Below are 21,297 nucleotides of genomic sequence, written 5' to 3' on the forward strand. Positions count from 1 at the left end.
AGAAAATAGACCAACTGATGGAATGGGTGGAAGCACATCTCCAGGAGATCTCAACCTTGCACTTTGCAGGAAAAGACAATGTAAGCGTAGATTATCAGCAGGCAGAGTCTAGACCCAGGAGAATAGGTATTGTCAGAGGCATTTCAGTTGATAGTGGATTGCTGGGGCTTTCCGTCTTCTGGACCTGTTGCGACTTTTTGCAATGGGAAGGTTCCTCAATTCTTCAGTCACAAGAGAGATCCGAAGTCATTGGGCATAGATGCTTTTGTGCAGGAATGGCCAGAGGACAATTTGCTGTATGCTTTCCCCTGTGGTCCATATTGGGCAGAATGGTTGAGGGTTGAAAAAGATCTGGTGCTTTTGGTGGCACCAGATTGACCCAGGAGACCATGGTATGTAGATCTACAGAGGTTCCTGGATAACCTCTTCCCCCCCACCCCCACCGATATCTGTTGTGGCAGGGGCCTGTTCTTCATGAAGATCAGACTATTTTGTCTTACAGTATGGTCCTTAAGAGGGCTTATTTGCTGAAGCATGGATATTCTGCTGTGGTGACTGCCATCTTACTACAAGCAAGAAAGTTCTCCACCTCCTTAGCCTATGTGCGGGTTTGAGTATTTGAGGCTTGGTGTGAAGATTGAGGGGGTGCTTGCTCGTTCAGTTAAGGTCTCACTCATTTTGGACTTCTTGCAGGATGGATTGAATAAAGGGTTAGTCCTTAATTCCTTATAGATACAGTAGCGGCTCTTGCTTGTTTCAGGAGTCAGGTGAATGGTGGTCCCTTGTCAGCATATCCAGATGTGGTCTGTTTCTTAAAAGGAGTTGAAACATCTTCATCCTCCATTGTGATTACCGGTACCCTTGTGGAATCTTAATCTGGTTTTGGATTTCTAAGCAGGCCTTGCGTTTTGACCGATGCACAAACTTTCCCTGTAATTGCTGACATTGAACACCAGTGTTTTTTGTGGCGACTTGTTCTGCTCATAGAATATCTGAGCTGCAGGCCTTGTCTTGCCTGGAGTCATTCCTTTGACTCCAGGGGCGCTACAGCTGCATACTTTCCGTTCCTTTTTGCCCAACATGATCTCTGATTTTCACTTGAATCAGTCCATTTCCCTGCTATCTCTGGATAGGGAAAGAGATGCGGAAGAATATCACCTATTACAACCTTTTGGATGTCAATAGACTTGTGAGGTATCTGGAGGTTTCTAAACCTTTCCTGAAGACACATTGCCTGTTTGTTCTCCACAGTGGAGGTAAATAGGGTGAGCCGGCTACAATAATTCGCTGGATTAAGGAGGTAGTCATGGCCACATATATGGATGCTGAAAAGCAGTTACCTAGTCAGGTTAGGGCTGAGGCAGTGACATAGGCAAAAGTTAAATTGTCTCCTGTCAACATTTGCCAAGCTGTGACATGGTCTTCCTTACACACCTTTTCCAGGTATTATTGTCTGGATATGCAGCCCCGAGAGGACACAGCCTTTGCACGTGTAGCTTTTCGGAGTGCTGGTGCACAAAATTCCTTTATGAAATCTCATCTTCCACCCAACACTGCAGTGTTTCGGAACAGGCATACATCCTCAAGGAAAATATACTAGTCATGTGTCCCCAGTTGGAAATCCCGGGTTTTGTCCATTCAGAGCAACAGTAGCAACCAGTCAAATCTGTCACTCTTCTAAAGGGAGACAATCCGGGATTCCCAAATGGGATCACATCACAAATATATACTCCTGAGGAAGGACACCTTTTCCAAAACATTGCAGTGTTGGGTGGAAAATAACTGTCAACTTTTTAATGAAATCTTATTTTGTGCTCTAGCGCTCCGAAAAGCCATTCCTTTTTCCTGGACCAGTCAAGCTGAAGATAAATTCAGCTTGTGTGCTACTATATCATTTATTTTATATGCAAAGACATTATACTTTTAAAAAAATGAAAGGTAGCCTAACAATATGGACATGGAGACTCACCGTTGACCAATGATTATAACTTAACGCACTAAAGGATATCAGAAACAAAATCTTCCATGCCTGACCTGTGCAGTATGATGGACGTAAATATTTAAATATGTGAGTCTAATTATTTGTCCCAAATATTTTGTTTTGAGTGAGATTTTTCACACTGTTTATTGATTCTTTCACTTTTTTGGGTTCCTTTTATTAGTAAAGATACTTTTCTTCACTGACAGAAGATTGACAATTGAAATAGCTAAAATAATGCAACATTGATAATTTTTCTTTTCACTATCTGTAAAGATCCAAAAAGCTAAGCGCATTGTGGTGGTGGGAGGTGGCTCTGCAGGAGTAGAGATGGCGGCAGAGGTGAAAACAGACTATCCTGACAAAGAGGTAAGAGAGATTGAGTTCACAGATTCATCTTTCCCTCCATAATGTTGTGTGCACTGCTCACAGCAATCCTTCCTGTTGGATGAATTTGTGGCAAGGAGCATCCATGAGCTTTCCAGTACACAAGGATCTAAAAAATGTTCTGTACAACCGTGGTTCACAAACCTGTCATTTTGACCCCACAGCCTGCCAGGATTTTCAAGATAGCCACAGTGGATATGGAAAATTTATCTTGTGCATATTCAGAGTCTCCAGTGTGCAAATCTTATACACTTTCATTGTGGATATCTTGACAACCTGACTGGCTGGTGGTTGATAGGATGGGATTGGAAAACACTGCACCACAATGATGTATTCTGGGAGAAGCTGAGAAGTCTGGGGGCTTTTGATACACACTCCATAAACCTTCAGTTAGATTGCGCTTTTATAACTGTAAATTCAAGAGGAACATAAATATGAGGTGATAAAATGGCAACACGGGTCCACCATGGCAGCAAGTAATCGGTAGCATAGCATGTCCATATTTTCAATTGGGGAAAACTCTGCCTAAGATACAGTGCTTGTTTCTGGGACCAACAGCCTGAAGGGGAGACTTACTATGCTGCGGTATTTTACTGCAGCTAAAATTACTGCAGGATTTACCAAGCACTGCAGGTTGTTAAATCCTGTGATTAATTTTCCACGCATTGCCATGGTCAGGAACCTTGTCGCGCTCCTAGCTGCAGCAGTACGCAGCGGGGGCCCTGCTTCCTGGGGCTGCCAGTTTTAAAGGCCTGTCCAGCCACATAAATACTCCCCTCCCCTCCAGCATGAAACAAATTATCTTTTGTGGTCTAATGGGATCCCTTTCTCTCCACCCCTTGCACCTTGAGTGAAGTTAAAAATTACAAATAGCCCACCTCTATTAGCAGCCCCCTAAAATAAAATTTACTTATACTCCCTAGGGTCTAGTGGGGGCAAGAGTAATGCCAATTTGTCCCTGCCACTTCATTTTACAAAATGGTGTCAATTGACCTCCTGATTCTCCTTGAACCTTTTGTTTTGTTTTTTTTTGGGGGGGGGGAAGAGTCAACAAGAAGCATCAGGTGTTAATCGGCAGGGCAGGAGCAAATGGGCATAGCTCCTGCACCCACTAGACCACAGTATAAGTTGGCTTTTAAGGGGGTGGGATGGCTATAGGGGTAGAGGAGTGGGGGAGGGATTTCTGCAAGGGGGGCCTCAAATTTACTTGTATTTTTTGAGTTGCGTCAGGATAGGAGAGAGAGGTTCCACTAGACCATGATAGATAACATTTTACTTGGCATTGAGTGGGAGAGGGTAATGGGGCTGGGAGGGCCCTTTAAGTGGTGGACCTGGGAGCACTGGAATGCACATTAGCAAGAAGTGTTTGATTTGTGTATTAAGCTGATTTGCATGCCCACATTTTGCCAGACTTGTTTAGTTGCATATAACGTTCAGAATCTTATTCTGCACATTATCTGTGCGGTAATGCTATTTACAGACCTGTCCTCTTACTAAAACAGTTCTTAAGAGTGCCGGTTCCGACTTTTCACAAAGTGATACAGCCAGGTGTGACAGTTACTTTTACCTTGACCTCATGGTCCAATTCTTTCCCCCCACCCCCCTAAAAAAAAAATAATAATCATATGCGTGATTCAGAGAAGGAAATTAGATTGTACAGCTTTGAAGAAAGCATGCTAAGAGTGGGACTTACCTAGCATAAAAGGATTTCTAGGGCAAGTCATACATTTTTTATATTGTGTGTACTGTATATATAGCACTGCTGTAGTTTAAACTAGAAGAATCTGTACTGTACATTGAGGTATTCGTTCTCATTCAGTATTAATGTATTTGTTGGTTGTAATTTGTTTCTAACATGCCTTGAGTGCTCTTGAGTGAGAGCATGCAACAAGAATAAAATTATTTAATAATGTAAGTGTATAATACACTGCAGCAAAGGAATGTTATATGGCTGTGCAGCACAGCTCACAATGAAATGCTTTCCTTTATTTTTTTATGTCATTGAGGTAGGCCAGTGCTTACTGGTGGTACATTCTGGCTAGTCTTTCTACCCTACTGCAACTTGAGGCCAGCACGCCTTCCCTCTTCTTTTTCATTCTTTTTGTGTTCCATCAGAAGAGTTATAAATCTTTATGGGCAAATAAATGACTGTTAGAAAAATAGCCCGAAGCATTTCAGGGGGTGGATTTGGAATTTATGCACGTGTGTTTGATTTTATAAAATGTGCAGATAAGTTATCCTGCACAAGTTATGCCCGCCAAAGGGGAGTTGTAACTTTCTGTGAGTTAATTTGTGCATGTCTCAGGCCAATTCCAGCAAACTTTCAAAGGAAGCTTGTACGTATGTACCCCAAATTTCCAAAGTGAAAAGTCTGCATGTAAAAGGCACACACAGTTCTAAAATGATCTTTTGTAAGCTGACTTCCCCCACCACATATTGAGCTGCTTTCCTGCTGTTCTTACAGAGCACCACAAGAGGAGCAAGAGAAGTTAGCAATGTACAACTGAAGCTCAGTGGTACCTTGAGCCACACAGCAGGGGAAGAGTTTGCTTTTTGTCTTTTATTGAAACATTGATTTTTCAAAAGCACATCAAGCGTAGGAACACATCAGTTGTCAACTAGAACCTACAATAGACTAAACTCCCACCAACACATGAACTCTCTGGAACCCCCTCTTGCCTCTAGTCACATGGGCTCATTACACATTAAGGCTGTGATGGTGCGGGTTGGCCTTTAAGGAGTGTTGCTGTCACATCCACGGGGAAGGTGATGGAGGAAGCTGGCAAGACAGATCGGTTTGGGAAAAGAGCGGAGAGATTATTGGAACGGTTGAGGGGAAGGGAGAAGTACCTCCGGTTTTATTTCATTCTCTGGCTGTTAGCTGTGGTGTGAACACATTCAGCAATCCATTGCTCATGCAGTGTCTCTAACTCGTAAGCACCAAAGTTTTGAATTGCAGTGCTAATGCATTAAAACAGAACTGCAGCTTAATCATGTTACTTAAATTGGTAAATTTTAGGGTACACTGCATAAACTGTGAATAATATGAGCTAACAAAGAAGCTCAGAGTCTCACTACATAAGCTATGTTATAAAAATGAAAGTGAGGAACAATATAGTTACAATGTCCCATCAGTGCTTCAGAAATCAGATATTTACTGTTTCATGGTACTGGATTGTTGAATAAATGTACTAAGATGTTTTCCCTGGAAATGAGACTTTTTTAAGTGCAATCAAAAAAAGTCCAGATTGGCCTTCACATGGTAAATGGTTATATTCTGGTGCCAAGAGCATTTTTTTTATCTTTGGTTTATTGCTGACTTAGCACATGCATTTATGATACTATATTCAATGAATATTAATTAAATCTGGTTCTAATATGCCTGGATATGTTTTGGACACCACCTCTTTCACACTGAAGCATTTCAGGGACATTGTAACTATATTGTTACTCACTTTAAGATCTATATTTTTTTTTAAACTATGAATAAGGGCATTTTTACTGTGTATCTGTAATAGTTCCTTCTGGGTAACTTTAGTAAAGATTCTCTGAAGGGCAGCAGTTCACCTTGGACCTGTAACTGTGTGTGACTTTCTTGATGTCAAACAAATGGATTCTTCCAGAGATTTCTGGGAAGGCCAAAAAGCTTTGTATACCTGTATGCAGTAGTTCCCATGGTAACTGTGGTTACAAATTTCCCTTCACTTCCATTTTGTCTGCCAGAACATTTTGGATTTGTTTTTTGTTACTGTGGCCCACAAAGTTGCTGAAGAAAATGTCTTTCCCCTAAAATTCCAGTGAAATTGGGCCACTAAGTGTCATGGAGAGAAAAGGTAGACTTTGCAAAAGCTACTACTTATCCTGGGCATAAGCAGCATGCAATCTTTCTATTTGGGATCCTGAGGACTTACTTGTGACCTGGATTGGCCACTGTTAAAAACAGGATACTGTGGCCACTGTTGGAGACAGGATGCTGGGCTTGATAGACCCTTGGCCTGATCCAATCTGACTGTTCTTATGAGAAGCTCAGACTCCTTTTCTTGATGTATATATCATTCCAAATTAACCTGAGATTTACCCTTCTAAGTCCCTCTTCTCCAAATTGTTTTAACTAAATGTTGGTTACATTTTTCAGAGTTTAGCCTAACAATTAATTCTGTTAGGGCTTATCTCAGTGCAGTTGGTGCTTATTGCCAATGTAAAACGAAACCACTTCTGTTTAGCCTCTAGTTGTCTGATTCTTGCAGGTTTCCTTTAATTGAAGCTTTTCATCAATCCTCCGTGACAAAGGGAATCAATATAGTTCTTTTCTAGCTGATGGAAGCCTCCTCTTCAACCTCTAGATTCATGTAAATTAAAGTACCTGTCCTGGTAAATCTTTTTTTTTTTTTTTTTTTTTTTTTTTTGAGGCAATCACTTCCATGAACCCCAGGCTCAATTGTCTTATCCATCTTACACCAGACTTTCATAATTAAGGTGATGCTTTACCCATATCCCCAAGTTCCTGAATCAGTCAATAGTCTTTCCACCATTTTTCCCTAGGCCACATCTATAAAAGTGAAAAAGCTCTTCATTCTCTTGGTTGCAAGATTGCTGTTGTCTTCTGTCTGGAGCAGTCTTAAGTCCATTGGAAATCCACCAATTTTGTGGTTTCTTTTTGACTCTAATAAACCTGGGAGTGCAGTGACAAAGTGCATGTTTTCTAATTGGCTGGATTATATCCATTCCTCTTATGCTCAGGCAGGCCAGGCTTTAGAGGGTCATGCAAAGCCCCATAATGTTACTGCCATGGCAGCATTGGTCCCTCTTTTTTATAAGGTCTACCTCCATATCACAGCCTTGCCAATCTTCTTAATGGAATTCAGTCCATGGATTCACATCCCATCACTGTTTGACATGACCTCCTGGTAAATTAGTAGGTATGAACTATCTGTTCTCCACATTCTTTGGAGAGGTAGAGCTCAACTCTATCCCTCCTAGGTACTATTTTATAACTTCAGGTTGCCTTCTCTGTTTAAAAAAAAAAAAAAAATCTACAAAAGGACTTATCAAAAATATTTCCTTTATCTTTATTAAAAATGCATGTATCTCCCAGTGCCAGGGCTCTAGGTGATTTATAGTCAAAACATTCACAATAAAAAGTATGCTGAAAAACAAATTAAACATTCATAAAATCATAAACAGAACATGATATAAACATTCTTTAATCTCATTTTTTTTTATTTATTTTTTTTTAGTAATATGTGGACAGGTAATAAGAGTGACTACTTTAAAAGATTACATAAAAGCTAAATGAAATAAATCTGTCTTTAAAAGGGATTTGAATTGTTTTGGACAGGTTGCCATCCTTGGTTCAAAGAGCAAAGCTGTTCCAAATTTCAGGGGTACCTACAGAAGATGCTCTTATACATGTAGTATCCAGTCATGCCATATTATGTGATAATATATCCAGGAGGCCCGTATCTGAGGATCTAAGAGCAGGGGTAGCAACATAGATCTTCAAAAAGGAGTTTACCTATGGAAATGAGTCCAGTCTTACAAGATTGTACATCACAGCTATCCTATAAAGGATATGCTGTTGAATGGGTAGCCAATATAGGTTTCTCAATAAAGGGGAGATATGCTCCCGAATGCTAATACCAATAATAAGACGAGCCACTGCATTCTGTAATAACTGTAGGTTTTTAAACTATAAGCAGGTAAACCTAATAAGACAGCATTACATTAAGCAATGGGAAAATAAATGCCTGTATAATGGTACAGAAATCTTGAGGGATAAGGTAGAGGTTTTAAACTATGTACTATGCTCGTAGTTTGTAAAATCCAGATTTAATAACAGCCTTGATTTGAGGTTTCCTGCCTGTTTAAGGAGTTTATTTTGTTTCTCCCCTTTTTATATTGAGAACAGCCCTTGGCTGTGGAGCCCCATGTGTAGGACTAAGGTGAACTGTGTGGTCTTCAAAGAAAGCAAAGTTGCCTACTTGCAACAGGTGCTCTCTGAAGACAGATCACCAGCCGCATAAACCCTCTTCCTTCCCCTTCAGAATTATTCTGTGCCTACCTCCAGTCAAATCTATTATATGGAACAGAGGAGGGCTGCAGCAGTGCATGAGCAGTGAAAGCTTTTATACCTTTCTAGAACATTCTAAAATAACGTTTGGTGCCTGGCACAGCCATGACATCCTTGCTGTCTTCAGAAAACACCCGATTATAGGTAAGCATAAGTAGCTTTGCTATTATAATCTTCAGGCATGTACAGTATGTTGAATGGTTTTTACTGTTGTGTGTCAGCATACCAAGTTCTGGACTCCTGTCTTCCCCTCTAAGTGCTCCAAGTGGTGTGAGACAAACTTCTTTTCTGTTTCACAGGTCACCCTTATTCACTCAAAAGTAGCTCTTGCTGACACGGAATTGCAGCCTTGTGTCCGGTGTGCAGTGAAGGAGATCCTCCTGAAGAAGGGCGTGCAGCTGGTACTAGGTACATTCTGGTCTTTTAATTTACCTTTTGCGGCTAGCTATGGACTTGTGGTAGAATGCTGGAGCAGTGGCATAATGGTAAACATTTGAGAAAAAATATTGAACTCAGGAGGAGAAATTGAACTTAGCTTAAACATGTATTCTCTGAGGACAAGCAGGATGGTAGTCCTCGCACATGGGTGACATCATCAGATGGAGCCCCAATGCGGAAACCTATGTCAAAGTTTCTTGTCTCTACTCTGCCCCAGCAAAATGGAACTCTTCCTCCACCCAGGCTTAAAATGCTGATAGCCCGGGCGGAACGTGACAGGAGAGCTAGAGTCTGTGGCACAGCATGGACCCTTCTTCCTGCCCCCCATGCCTGGAAGGGGAAGTGGTGTGCAGCGGCAGTGCGTGGGAAGAGACCATGCTAGTGCGTGCAGCAATGGTCCGAAGAAGAGCAGTGCGGCACGGAGCAAAAGAGGAGTAATAACAATAGCCCCTGCGACGGATGGGAGTCCTTTCTCAAGGCTGCAAGGGCTGGAAGTGGAGGAGACTGTGTGTGTGATTGAGGGCATGACTGTAAGTGTATGAGAACCTGTATTTGTAAGTGAGAGTGATCATGTGTATGTATGATTAAGAGCCTGCATGTATAAGAGAGAGCTTGCGTGTCTGTGATTGAGAGATCATGTGAGCATGTGGTAGTCTGTGTGTAAATAGAGCATGTGTGTAGTGTGTGAATGAGTCTGTATGTGAGAAACAGCATGTGTGTGTAAATATATGATTAAGAACCTGTGTATATGTGTGTGAGAGAGCTTGTGTGTGACGGGGAGAAGGTTGCAAGCAAACCATTCCTCCTCTTGAGAATTCAAAACAATCTCAGGGCACCTGGATATCAAACGTTCCCAGGTATGCAGAACACAGCACTTTTTAATCCTTATTTTTCATTATTGGGTCTTTGTGTCTACTATTTTGAAATATTTTATTGGTATCTAGAAACCTGATATGAGTTTTTTAAATTATTGGATATTCCATTCATCAGCTATTTTGATATCTGTTCTTTTTGTTAGTATGGTTTTTCTGCTTTTGATTTTATATTTCTTGATTTGTTTTGAGGACCGCTGAAGTTTCTTTTTTTTTCCTTTGTTACACTGCATACAGTCTCTCTGGCTTGTTGCAGTTTCCAGTTCAGTTTTTGTCTGCATGTTTCTAGTTATGCTTTATGGTCTCTTTACTCTTTGTGAGGGGCTGCACATGTGACTGAGGTGAGGTATTCTGCTGGCGTGTAGCTTTTGTAGGGCTCTAGCAGCCTGGTTTGGTCTGTTTTCCTAATAGATGTACTAATGTCTTAAGGCCTGGTGTAATATTTTCAGTGTTTGTCTTTTCTTAGGTAATATGGTTACTGTTTTGAGTGCTGGAAATTGGTGTTTTGGTATGGGATGTTTACTATTTATGCAATTTCTGTTCAGATATAGTACTTGTCTTTCTCTTGTGTTCTTAATAATAAAAATAATATTGGACCTTTATTTTTAACTTCCACCATGAATTGTAATGAGCAGTGTGTCACATGTGAGCGTGGTCTGTCAGGTTTGTCACAATGGGGGGGAAAGGTTGAGAACCACTGCCCTATTCCATGCAGGGTCCCTCTCCAGGCTTTCTTTTTCCGTGACACTGTAAGCTTCACAGTCTGTGAGCTCACTTTTGGATAGTTTTGGCCTTCTGGAAAACTCTCTCCTCTTTCCTTGTTTTTCATGGGTTTTTTTCGTTGTTCCATCACTGGGTCCCCCTCGGTGCCTTCCTGTAGTGTTTCTAGTCCAGGGTTTTCAGAGATTCTGGTAAGTTTCCTTTTGTGGTCGATTCCCCCATGGCGATGATGCCTGTGTCTGCCAGCCATAGACACCAGCTGCCATCTATTTCGGTTTTGCGTCCCTCTTGTTTCTTCTTGATATGGCCCTTTATTGCACAATATAGGTCTGGTTTCCACTCCTATAGGAGTTGTCCATCCAGAGACCGATCAGTCTGGGGACGTCCCCAGATCTCATCGAGGCAGGTTGTGGCATCCCAGCCTCCAGGCCCTGTCCTTCACAGCCTGGATGTTGAAAGGTTAATTCTGCAGCTGCTTGATCTCTCAGAGCATGTGTCTACTCAGGTCCTGGTGGTTTCTAGAAGCCTTCCATTAGAAAGCCCTATGGACTGAAGTGGAGGAGGTTGTCTGTGTGGTGTGACAAGAAGGCCCTAGATCCATTCACCTGCCCCACACAAAAACTGCTTGATTACTTTCTTCACCTATCAGAATCTGGCTTAAAAACCAACTCTTACAGTTCATCTCAGTGCAATCTGCATATATCACCAAAGTGTAGATGGTAGGCCCAACTCTGTACAGATTATAGATGTTCTATTTCATGCAGGGCCTGCTTCAATTAAAGCCTTCCACTATGTCGTGGGATCACAATGTGGTGCTACCTCAGCTGATGAAAGCTATATATGAGCCACTGCGTACCTGACCTGGAAGGTCATATTCTTAATGGAGGTCACTTCAACATGCAGGGTCAGCGACTTATCTAACTTACACTAAGTTTTATCATAACAGGGTGGTCTTGCCTACACATCCCAAATTCCTGTCTAAGGTGGAGATGGACTTCCATCTTAACCAGTGCATCATCCTGCCAACATTCTTTCCCAGGCCCCATTCGTACCAAAGCGAATGAGCACTGCATAGTTGGAACTGCAAGCAAGCCATAACCTTCTGTCTGGAGTGGACAGAACCCATAGACAGTCCACCCAACTTTATTTCTTTTGATAGGAATAGGTTGGGCATTGCTGTTGCCAAATAGACATTATCTAACTGGCTAGCAGATTACAACTCCTTCTGTTATGCCCAGGTAGGACTGCATCTTGAGGTTCATGTCAAGGCTCATTCTGTCAGAGCCATAGCAGTGTCTGTGGCCCACTTGCAGATCTCCTCCACAGGAACTGCTCGCAAGGGTGCATCAAGGAGTTCTCTCCACATATTCACATCTCACTGTCTGGATAGGGATAGTGACGCGACAGTAAGTTTGGCCAGTCTGTCCTTTGGAACCTATTTGAGGTATAGAACCCAACTCTACCCTCCTAAGTCCCATTTGGATTCAGGTTGTCTTCCCCCCTCTGTTAACAGCAATGTTGTTGTGCCCATTGGCACCTGATTGGGTGTCTGGCTCCCTTTTGTGTTGGGGAGCAGCCTGTAGCTAGGGACTCTCCCATGTGTGAGGATTACCATCCTGCTTGTCCTTGGAGAAAGCAGAATTGCTTACCTCTTAACAGGTGTTCTCTGAGGACAGCAGGATGTTAGTCCTCCCAAAACCTGCCCACCACCCCGTGGAGTTGGGTTTCTCCTATTTTTTGTTCTAATTATAATTGTTACAAGACTAGAGGGACCCCCACATGAATGCATGGTATATAAGACATGTTGGACATGCTCCATATGCCTAGTCAAAGTTCTAGAAACTTCGATATAAGTTTTCCGCATCGGGGCTCCATCTTATGATATCACCCATGTGAGGACTAATATCCTGCTGTCCCTGGAGACACCTGTTACAGGTAAGCAACTCTGTTTTTTACACAAAATCATTCATTTATTTGGTGCCTTAGATTGTGAAACCAATATTTTAATTTAATATGATTAGCATTTTGGAACATCATGGACAGGGCCGGTGATAGATTTTTTTTTTGCTGCCCTGTGCTAACAATTTCTGTGCTGCCCCCCTCTTCATTCATTCTCTTCCAGGCCTACCCAAAAACAGCCCAGCTCCCTTCAGTAATACAAACTTTAAAAACTGCCCCCCCCCTCCCCATGGCTGGTGCAAGGTTATGAGGTACCCTAGGCAAACCTTATAGCCTTGCACAACACGCCCCCACCCTTGCCCCATTCCAAACACAGAGTTGAGTTGTATGTATTTATTTTACATGAAAAATGTCAAAGTACAATATTCTGAGGTAAAAATATCACTTGCATTATATTTACATGCACTGCTAGGATGCCAGCCAGAAATCCCTACAAGAAAAAAATTTTGGAATCCATATGGAATTAGTCCGATTATGATTTGTGTTGGGTGAGGGCTTGACCCTCTGAAAGCCACATCTCAGTCACACATGCAGAACATAAACAGATCCTCACCGAATACAGAATAGAACAACCATAAAGTAGAAATACAGATGTGCAGCAAAAACTGAACTGGAACCACAAGAAGCCAGACTCTCTATGCAGTGCAACAATGAAAAAACAGAACCACCACCATTCCTCAAACATCAAACAATAAAATCAAGAAAAAAACTAAATACATAATCATAACACTAAAAAACATACTAATATATTATTTTTAAAAAAGCTGATTAACAAAAGATCAAATTAAAAACTCATATACAAGTTTTTTTTAAAGTCTCAAACACCAATAAAATATTTCAAGACAGCAAATAACACTTGAAAAATAAAACTAAAAAGGATTTTAAAAATTCATGTCCATACCTGGGAACTTTTGATTTACAATCACCCTGGGATTGTCTTGGAGTAGCGAGAGTGGGATGTACAAACTTTCTCCTCTTATATCAATACACAAGCTCATTTGCGATTTTGTCCCTCTCGGACAAAACAGCAATGTCTCCAGCTTTTCTTTGGGTGGAATCCACCTGCAGCCCCCATTTTTTCTTTCTCTCTGTCTCCCGCTCACACACGCTCCCATTTACACCCAGACAGCCTCCCATTCAGACACACACATGCAGACCAGGCAGTCGGGGTCCATGGGTCATTCCTCCTCCGCTGCTGCTGCCAGCCTGTTCCTTCTTTATGAAGAAAAGCCGTTCTGCAGCTCCTCTTCATATGCTGGCCCCAAAGTAATTAAATGCTCACGTCACGGTGCTAGCACTTTTTGTATTCTCATCTTGCAAGAATACAGGAAACTCTAGCACCCCGAGCGTTGAATACTGCAGGGCCAGCATCTGAGAAGAAGTTGCCAGATGGGCTTCCTCTTCTGTTGTGGCCTCCTGCTTCCGCCGCTGTTCAGATCAAGTCCACCAGCAGCACCACGGGCCTCCACTTCTTCCACTGCTGGTGGGATTGGGTCCACTGGCAGCACTATGGGCCTCTCCCAAATCCTGATGCCACCCCACCGGGTGAGCCTTCTTGTGCAATTGCACGGTTTTTCACACCTGGTAGCACCAGGCCTGATCATGGAGTAAAACAAAACCATGTTTGTAGAAACAAAATGTCAGAAAATCAAGTTTATTGACTATAGCAGAAGTATTGCATCTCTAACAGGATTTGTTGTGGGATCTTTGAATACTCATTTTTATTTAATCACCTTTATAATCTATTTCCACGAAAATCCTGCACAAAAGGAAGTATCTCATCATTTGAGATAATGGGGAAAAGGTAAAGGAAATATCAAATATTCAGTGTTTAAAATGGACGTGCAGCTTGCTGCCTGAAGTCAGCAGGGTCTCGGAATTCACTGAAAAGGCTCTCATTTGAAATGAGATGTATTTAGTGGGGAGGTGCAGCAAAAACGGTCTTCAGGATTTTTTTTATTTTTCCATTTTTATTTTTGGTTTTTTTTTTTTTTTTTGTTAGTTTCTAGTGCGCACTAATTTCCATGTAGTCTGCACTATTTCAAAACAAAAAATATGAATGCACATCCCTAGTATTTAGAAAGTTCTTGCAGATTTGCCAAGAAGTGTGGTGTCTTTGGAAGAAAATTATCAGATGTAAGAAAAGGTAAATGCTGTCTGACTGAAGAAAAAAAATATCAAAAAAGGCTTTTAAAATGACAGAGGAAGGAACAAAGGAAGTCGTACAGTGTTACAAGGCATGTAACAAAGACTAATAGATGGTAATAGGACAAGCTAAAATATGAAAAGAACTAATTCTAAATATTGCAAAACAAACCCCAGGAGGTTGTGTTTTTTTAGGAATATTAATTAAAAAAAAAGGGTGATGGGGCATCTTATGGGTCTCTTGTGGCTGGCATAGGAAATATTACTGGGGAAAGCTGGCAGTCAGAATACATTTTTGCTTCAGTATGCAAAAGCTGCACCTCCATACTATAGCCATCTGTGTACACGTGCAAATCCACACATCCATAAGATTTTGCTGTTGATGTGACAGTCGGGGCCCTACTTGAGTTGTGATACTGATGACTGTCTCTTACTTTAATCCATTTACAGGCCAGAGAGTCAGTAACCTGGGTTCACTGACTAAGAACAGAGTCCAGGAGAACATGGAGATAAAGTTGGATAAAGGCACGGAGATCATTGCTGATCTGGTGATTTGTTGCACAGGGATCAAGGTCAATTCATTTGGCTATTGTGATGCATTTGGTGAGTGTAATGGCAAGCAAAGCAAAAGACCACCCAGGAGAACCCTTTTAAACTGCTTCTATTTGTTAGCATCTTCAGAGAAAGTTAATTCAAGAGGGTTAGTTGGGTTTTGGAACTCTCAATGTAGTACATATCACAGGGAGTTTTTGTCCTTTTATGACCTGCAGAGCCAATGCAACTTGACTAGAAGGCTTTTGGAAGAAGGGGAGACCTGTGAATTGAATTTGCTGTTTAAAAATGCAGGACATTTAGGTCTGACTGAAGCCCATTAGGATTTTATTCTGGTTGCTATATTCCTGACTATTTTCTGAACATAAGGCAGAACTACCAATGTCTCTCTCTCTAAATTAAAATCCAAGCTACAAAATGAGTTGGCTTGGATCTCTCTTAACTCCTTTCTTCCTGATCAAAACAGCTTGATCTTGGGGTCTGAGACAGCATTCCATTCAGAATGTGTCTTAAGGAGAAGGAATTCAGGCATAACAAGGCTAGCAGTGTGGCAGCTGAGCAGCACCCATTGCTTTCTATGGTATTAATTTGAAGCTTTTAGAAAAAAACAGGAAATGTGGTTGTAACAAACCTTATCTTTACTCTTATCACATAACCTGAGAACAAAAAACTGGCCCTAACCACTCTACCCACCTTGTTTCTACTGCTCCTCTGTTTACTCCCTTCCTCATGCTGCTGGCGACATTCACCATTCTCCAGATATTGCACTTCTCTAATCACACCAATGCCACCACTCTTCAGGTTCCCATATTTCTAGCAATTGCTGAATTCATCCTTTGCTTCTCTCCCCCATTCTGCTGCTACTACCTTCATTCCATAAATCCAACCTAATGTTCGCTGCCTTCCATAGCTGCTCCTGCTGCTGGACCCTTTACCTGGAGTTGGATCCTGCTACCTTCCTTCCACCAAATCTGGTCCCTGCTGCCAACAAGTATGCTCTAGTCTCCAGGTGGTGGCCCCCAACTAGCACCTACCTGCCTTCTCATTTTAAGGCTTCCTTATAGTAACATAGTGATGACGGCAAAAAGACCAAAAGGGTTCATCTAGTCTGCCTAGCAAGCTTCCCAAGGTAGTAACTGCTGCTCTGTGCCAGTCAAGCTTTATTTATTCCCATCCTCTAGCCTTTTAGGGATCCACAGTGTTTATCCCATGCTCCTTTGAAATCCTTCACAGGAGCTAAAACAGAATATGCACATGCATGCTAATGAGGTCGATATTCAAAAGCCTGAGCCTAGAGTCTTATAAATTTTGTTTCCGGTGGCTTCACTATTAATGATATTGATATTTTTGTTGGCAAGGGGGCAAGCTGGCAGAAGATGGTGCATTACAAGTCAACAAAGAGCTTCAGGTGGAAGGATACCCCAATGTCTATGCGATCGGTGACTGTGCTAATGTAAAGGAGCCCAAGATGGCATATCATGCTGGTTTGCATGCCAACATTGCAGTGACTAATATCATAAACAGTCTGACCAACCAGCCTCTGAAAAGCTACACTCCGGGTAATAACTTTCATAATATATGTCCACAGGGTCTTCTGTTAGCTACTGATTAGAGGGTCTTAGGGAAGCCAAGTGAGATTTTTAATCATCTGAAGTGAATTGAGGAGCATATCCTATACCTACATACTAAATCACATTTCACATTGAAAACACAATTTAGGGAATCAAGTTGTTTTAACAGGAATAAGTCTGTCTAATCCCAGGGCTGTTGTATTTTATTACAGCACTGGAACAGAGCAGGATTACATATCCCAAAATTCTTTGAATTGAGAACTAAGTTGAATGAATAATTTTTCAATACTCACAGTAATGCCTAGATACATTAAACTAAAACTGAAGGAACCAATGCCATTCTACTGATAAGGGAATTCACTTATTTCATTCTCTTCTAGATATTTTCACGGCAACCATGCAATATTTTCATGGTTACATGCAGCAACTACTGGTGATCAGAACAGTGTCAGTCATCCATGACATTTAGATGTCAAGACACTATCACAGACTATATCCAAAAAACAAATTTGCACATGAGGTAGATTTTAAAAAACCTTTGCCATGTGGGTAAGATAATTGGGTGAATTTAATGAGTTATCTCTAGCCAGATATTCAGTGGCAGTTACCTGCTGTTGGCACTGTTTTTGGGAAATGTTGAATGTTGAGCAGACAAAGAGTAAGTCCTCCTACCTGCTTACCCTCCATCCTCATGTTTGTCCAAAGTCCACCCAGGGTGGGAACAGGAAAAGAGGGGATGTGGGGGAGGGAAGGGAGTTGATGATGATCAGAGGAAGAAGAGAATCTTCACTTTTGAAATTTGATACCGGGGAGAGAGCAGGAAGGGATGAGGGTTGGTACTCTAGGGTGGAGTACATATATAGATATATATATATATATAGATATATATATATATATATTTTTTTTTTTTTAAGTCAGGTGCCAGGAAGCAGTTTAGTAATCAGGACTTGGAGAGGTAGACCACACAGATTTGGGCTTTCTGTCCCAGAGTCTAGATTTGTGTGGCCAAATTTATCTAGTTAGTGCTTAATATTCTGCAACTTATCCCGCCTCAAACCCAGCCCCCTTCTTATCCAGCTAAATTTGTATGTATAGCAATTTTGTGTGTACAAATTGAGTTGTTCAGAGGGAAGATTCCAAAAAAAAGTAAATTTAATTGACTAATTATATCAAAATCTTTAGGAATTCCACTCCCGTAGTTGTAAGCGGTAGAATGGTTAAAAACAAAGGCCTCAATTCTGTGAAGTTTGAAAACATGTAAGAAATCAGGCTTAGGGTTAAATCGCTGTGGAACAGAACTGAACATCCACCCATCCCACACCTACAGATGAACGGTCTGGAATGTTTGATTTTTGCCATGTGACAACAAAACACTATGGACTAATATCCAAATGTTTACCCATTTATCCAGATTAAGAATTTTTCAGACCAGAGGCCATTAGTATTTAGGTGCTCACTAGTGTTTCAAAGTGATAGGTTGTCTGCTGGATGCCTAACTTCATCTTTTTATAACAAACAAAATATCACCTTGAAGGGGAGCAAAACATACTGTACAGCTAGAGTAATCCTTTTTCAATCCATATTTGAAAGAGTTAGTGTAACATTTGGTTGCTATTTCCTAAAAGATATCGCAATATACTGACTAGTCTTCTCTAGGGCTAATATAGCTAGCAGAATCACACATGATGGGATGTCCAGCTGTTGTACTCCTGTACAGGAAAGCATAACTTTCCCCTTTCTCTTACCTAGTTTCCTTCCTTTTTTGCCCTTTTGTTCTCTTCCCCCATCTTGTGCTTTGTCATCTTCTATCATCCTACTTGTTTCCTTTCTTCTTATGATGTATCCTTTCACTTTCCATTTCAGAACTCCCCTTTCCTCATGGCCTCTTCCCTCCCTTACTCTCTATCTTTTTTTTTTTTCCCTTTTTCAGGATCACTCACCATGCTGCTATCAATGGGTAGGAATGATGGTGTGGGCCAGCTCTATGGTTGTTATGTGGGAAGCTTTGTGGTGAAAATTGCGAAGAGCCGTGACCTCTTTGTCGGGAAAAGCTGGAAGGAGATGGGGCAAAGCATGCCACATTAAACAAGAGGAGTGCAAAAAGTGCCAGTATGATTGTTGCTATAACCTTTGTTGGGCCATCTTTAATCAAATGTAATGTGCTTTCAAGAATAGGATGTTAAAGAAAAGCTGAATGGTTTTATCTGCGAGGTGGCAAGGTGTTAGACAAGTTACCCAATATTATATATTGCTCTAAAGTAATCAACCAAGAGGATTCCTTTATTCTGTTGTCTGCTTTTTAGCAACAAAGAGCTCCTCAGACAGCATGCTATAAACAAATGGACAGGCAGCATTCTTTGCAAACAGGTCTTATAAAATTGTAATGACAATTTTGATACATTATTTGTATGTATTCATTTTGATATTTATTTTTGTAAAATTTATCACAATTGCAACATCCCTAATTTAAAAAAGAAAAATGAAAAACTGGACAATCAGGTTACATGGGCTTGCACAATGTAGTTGGAGCTGTATCTAATAAAGACAAACTAGCTGGATGCTAAGGATTGTATCAATTCTGAGCAATGTCATTAAAGGCTTGTAAAAAAATAGGTAATACTTTAATGCCTTTTTACATGATTTAATGCATGACATCGTACATAATTGCTGTAGGTAGTATGTTCCACAGCCATGGGCCTGCAACCAAAGGAACCCTTTCCCTGATGGTACCAGGATGCAGAAATGTTATTGAGAGCACTTCTAGTACATTTTTGTTGGTTGTCCTTAATAGGCAGGCAGGCTCATAGTCTTTATAGTGCATTAAGCCAGGGCATGGAATTATTTTGAAAAATCTATGTATTAATAAACACTTTTTAGTAAAAAAAAAAAAAAAAAAATGGCCAGCTGGACCAGTAACCAGTGCTGTGAAAACAACTGGCATTATATGATCACATATCGCTGCACTGATGAGCAGCTGAGTAGCAGCATTCTGTGCAAGTTGCAGGCTTTGCATGCAAATGTCTAGCTAGTGCATAGTAGTGGTGTGAAAAATTCTGAAAACCAGCCTGGTGTGCAGTCCTCAAACTGGATTTGGGGAGCCCTGCTGTAGCCTACTAAGACCAAATAAGCCTTTTCTGTACCTAAAATGCTGTTTTACCACCAAAAATTGACTCTTTACTTACTCCCCATCCTCTATGGGTGTAAACATACCTATATTTGTCAGTAGAAGGGGTACTTTTACCTGGGTATGGTTAGTCATTCACAGGACAAGGTTTGGCAGGGGGTGGTGCTTAGGGGTGGTTTTGAATAGGAAAAAAGCAAGCACAACACTTGTCTATGGGTACTTTAAGTGGGGCACTAAGAAAAGCAAAACTATTCACATACATTTTCTTTGATTATTCCAGTAAAGCCCACAGGCAAAATCTACATATAGGGATAGCAGAAACATGGGCTAATTTTGATTTAGTATCTTTGCATAGTGATGAAAAATACCACAGCTTGTATTACAGCCCTGAAGGTATTTATAATCATAGTGTACTTATTCTCACAGCAATCTGTCAGAGGAAAAATGTCCTAATGCTGTAGGTGTCAAGGTCATAGAGTAGGCATTCAGCTTTTACCGGTGCAGACTGTGATTTTAAATTAGAGATGGGCAGAAAACTTGGACCAGCATGCGCTGTAGAGCATATCTGTTTTAGGACAGATTCTAACAGAAATGTTCCAAATTCTTCTTCACTCTGTACATTTTACAGACCATACAGGTGAAGTTCCACCACCAGCCATGCAGGTGGCTCTGGTCCCAGCAGAACCTCGTACTAGAGAGAATGTCTGTCCTCCACCAGCTGTTTCCCAAGCTGGTTTGTTTCCATTTCCTGGTAAGGGCCTATGTAGAATGAAGCTTGCCTGCTGTCTTTGCTAGAGCTTCACTCTCACTACAATATGTCCTTGTGCATCTAGGTTTAACAAGGATGATGCTGTGCCTCTTTTTAATCTATAGTTCTTGCCTGGACTTCAGGCCTGGTTCCAGATCAGACTGTGATCCAGCTTTCTTTCTCTAAATGTACCTTCCCTGTGAGTGCACATGGGCTACCTCACCTACCCGTGTAGCCAAAGGCCTGGTGCCTGTCCCTACATGAGGACGCAAGCGAAGGGGAAGATGGCTACTATAAATGGCAAAGCATGCCTTCCTTTCTCTGGTGAAAAAACAAATTCAACTTCACAAACCATTTTAAAAAATATGGCAAAGAATGTGAAAAAAAAACTACATTCACCTCTTAGAGATAGGAGGAAAAGACTTCAGAACAGTACTATCTATAAACTAGATCAGCTATTACCTCTTTAAAAAAAAATGTTATGACCAGTGATTTAAACTCATATACTTATAAGATCAAGAAAGTTTCCTTTAACAACTTTAATGATTTATCCTACCACTGAGCTAGGATTGGAAAGACTGCCTCCTTAGGAAAAGTAAAAAGCTGTTAAAACACTTTTTAACTGATGCTGTAATTTATAAGTTTATTTTAAATGGTTTTACACTTTTTTCATGCAGGTTTGTGCTGCTAGTGTATAGTCATAGCTTCTTCCATTTAGCCACATCCCTATTGT

At 41.0% G+C, this 21,297-nt stretch overlaps 1 protein-coding gene across 3 annotated transcripts in view; it reads left to right on the forward strand.

The window, feature by feature from the left end:
- AIFM2 (apoptosis inducing factor mitochondria associated 2) overlaps positions 1-19,735 on the forward strand; it is a 59,643-nt gene extending 39,908 nt beyond the window's left edge. For all 3 annotated transcript variants that reach the window (XM_029609284.1, XM_029609286.1, XM_029609285.1), the window contains exons 5-9: positions 2,255-2,347; positions 8,735-8,843; positions 15,020-15,172; positions 16,480-16,680; positions 18,623-19,735. In XM_029609284.1, coding sequence (XP_029465144.1) covers positions 2,255-2,347; positions 8,735-8,843; positions 15,020-15,172; positions 16,480-16,680; positions 18,623-18,777 — 711 coding nt within the window. In that variant the 3' untranslated portion in view covers positions 18,778-19,735. The remainder of the gene's footprint in view (positions 1-2,254; positions 2,348-8,734; positions 8,844-15,019; positions 15,173-16,479; positions 16,681-18,622) is intronic.
- The last annotated feature ends 1,562 nt before the right edge of the window (positions 19,736-21,297 follow it).

The sequence above is a fragment of the Rhinatrema bivittatum genome, chromosome 7 (genome assembly GCF_901001135.1).
Source record: "Rhinatrema bivittatum chromosome 7, aRhiBiv1.1, whole genome shotgun sequence".
NCBI lineage: Eukaryota > Metazoa > Chordata > Amphibia > Gymnophiona > Rhinatrematidae > Rhinatrema > Rhinatrema bivittatum.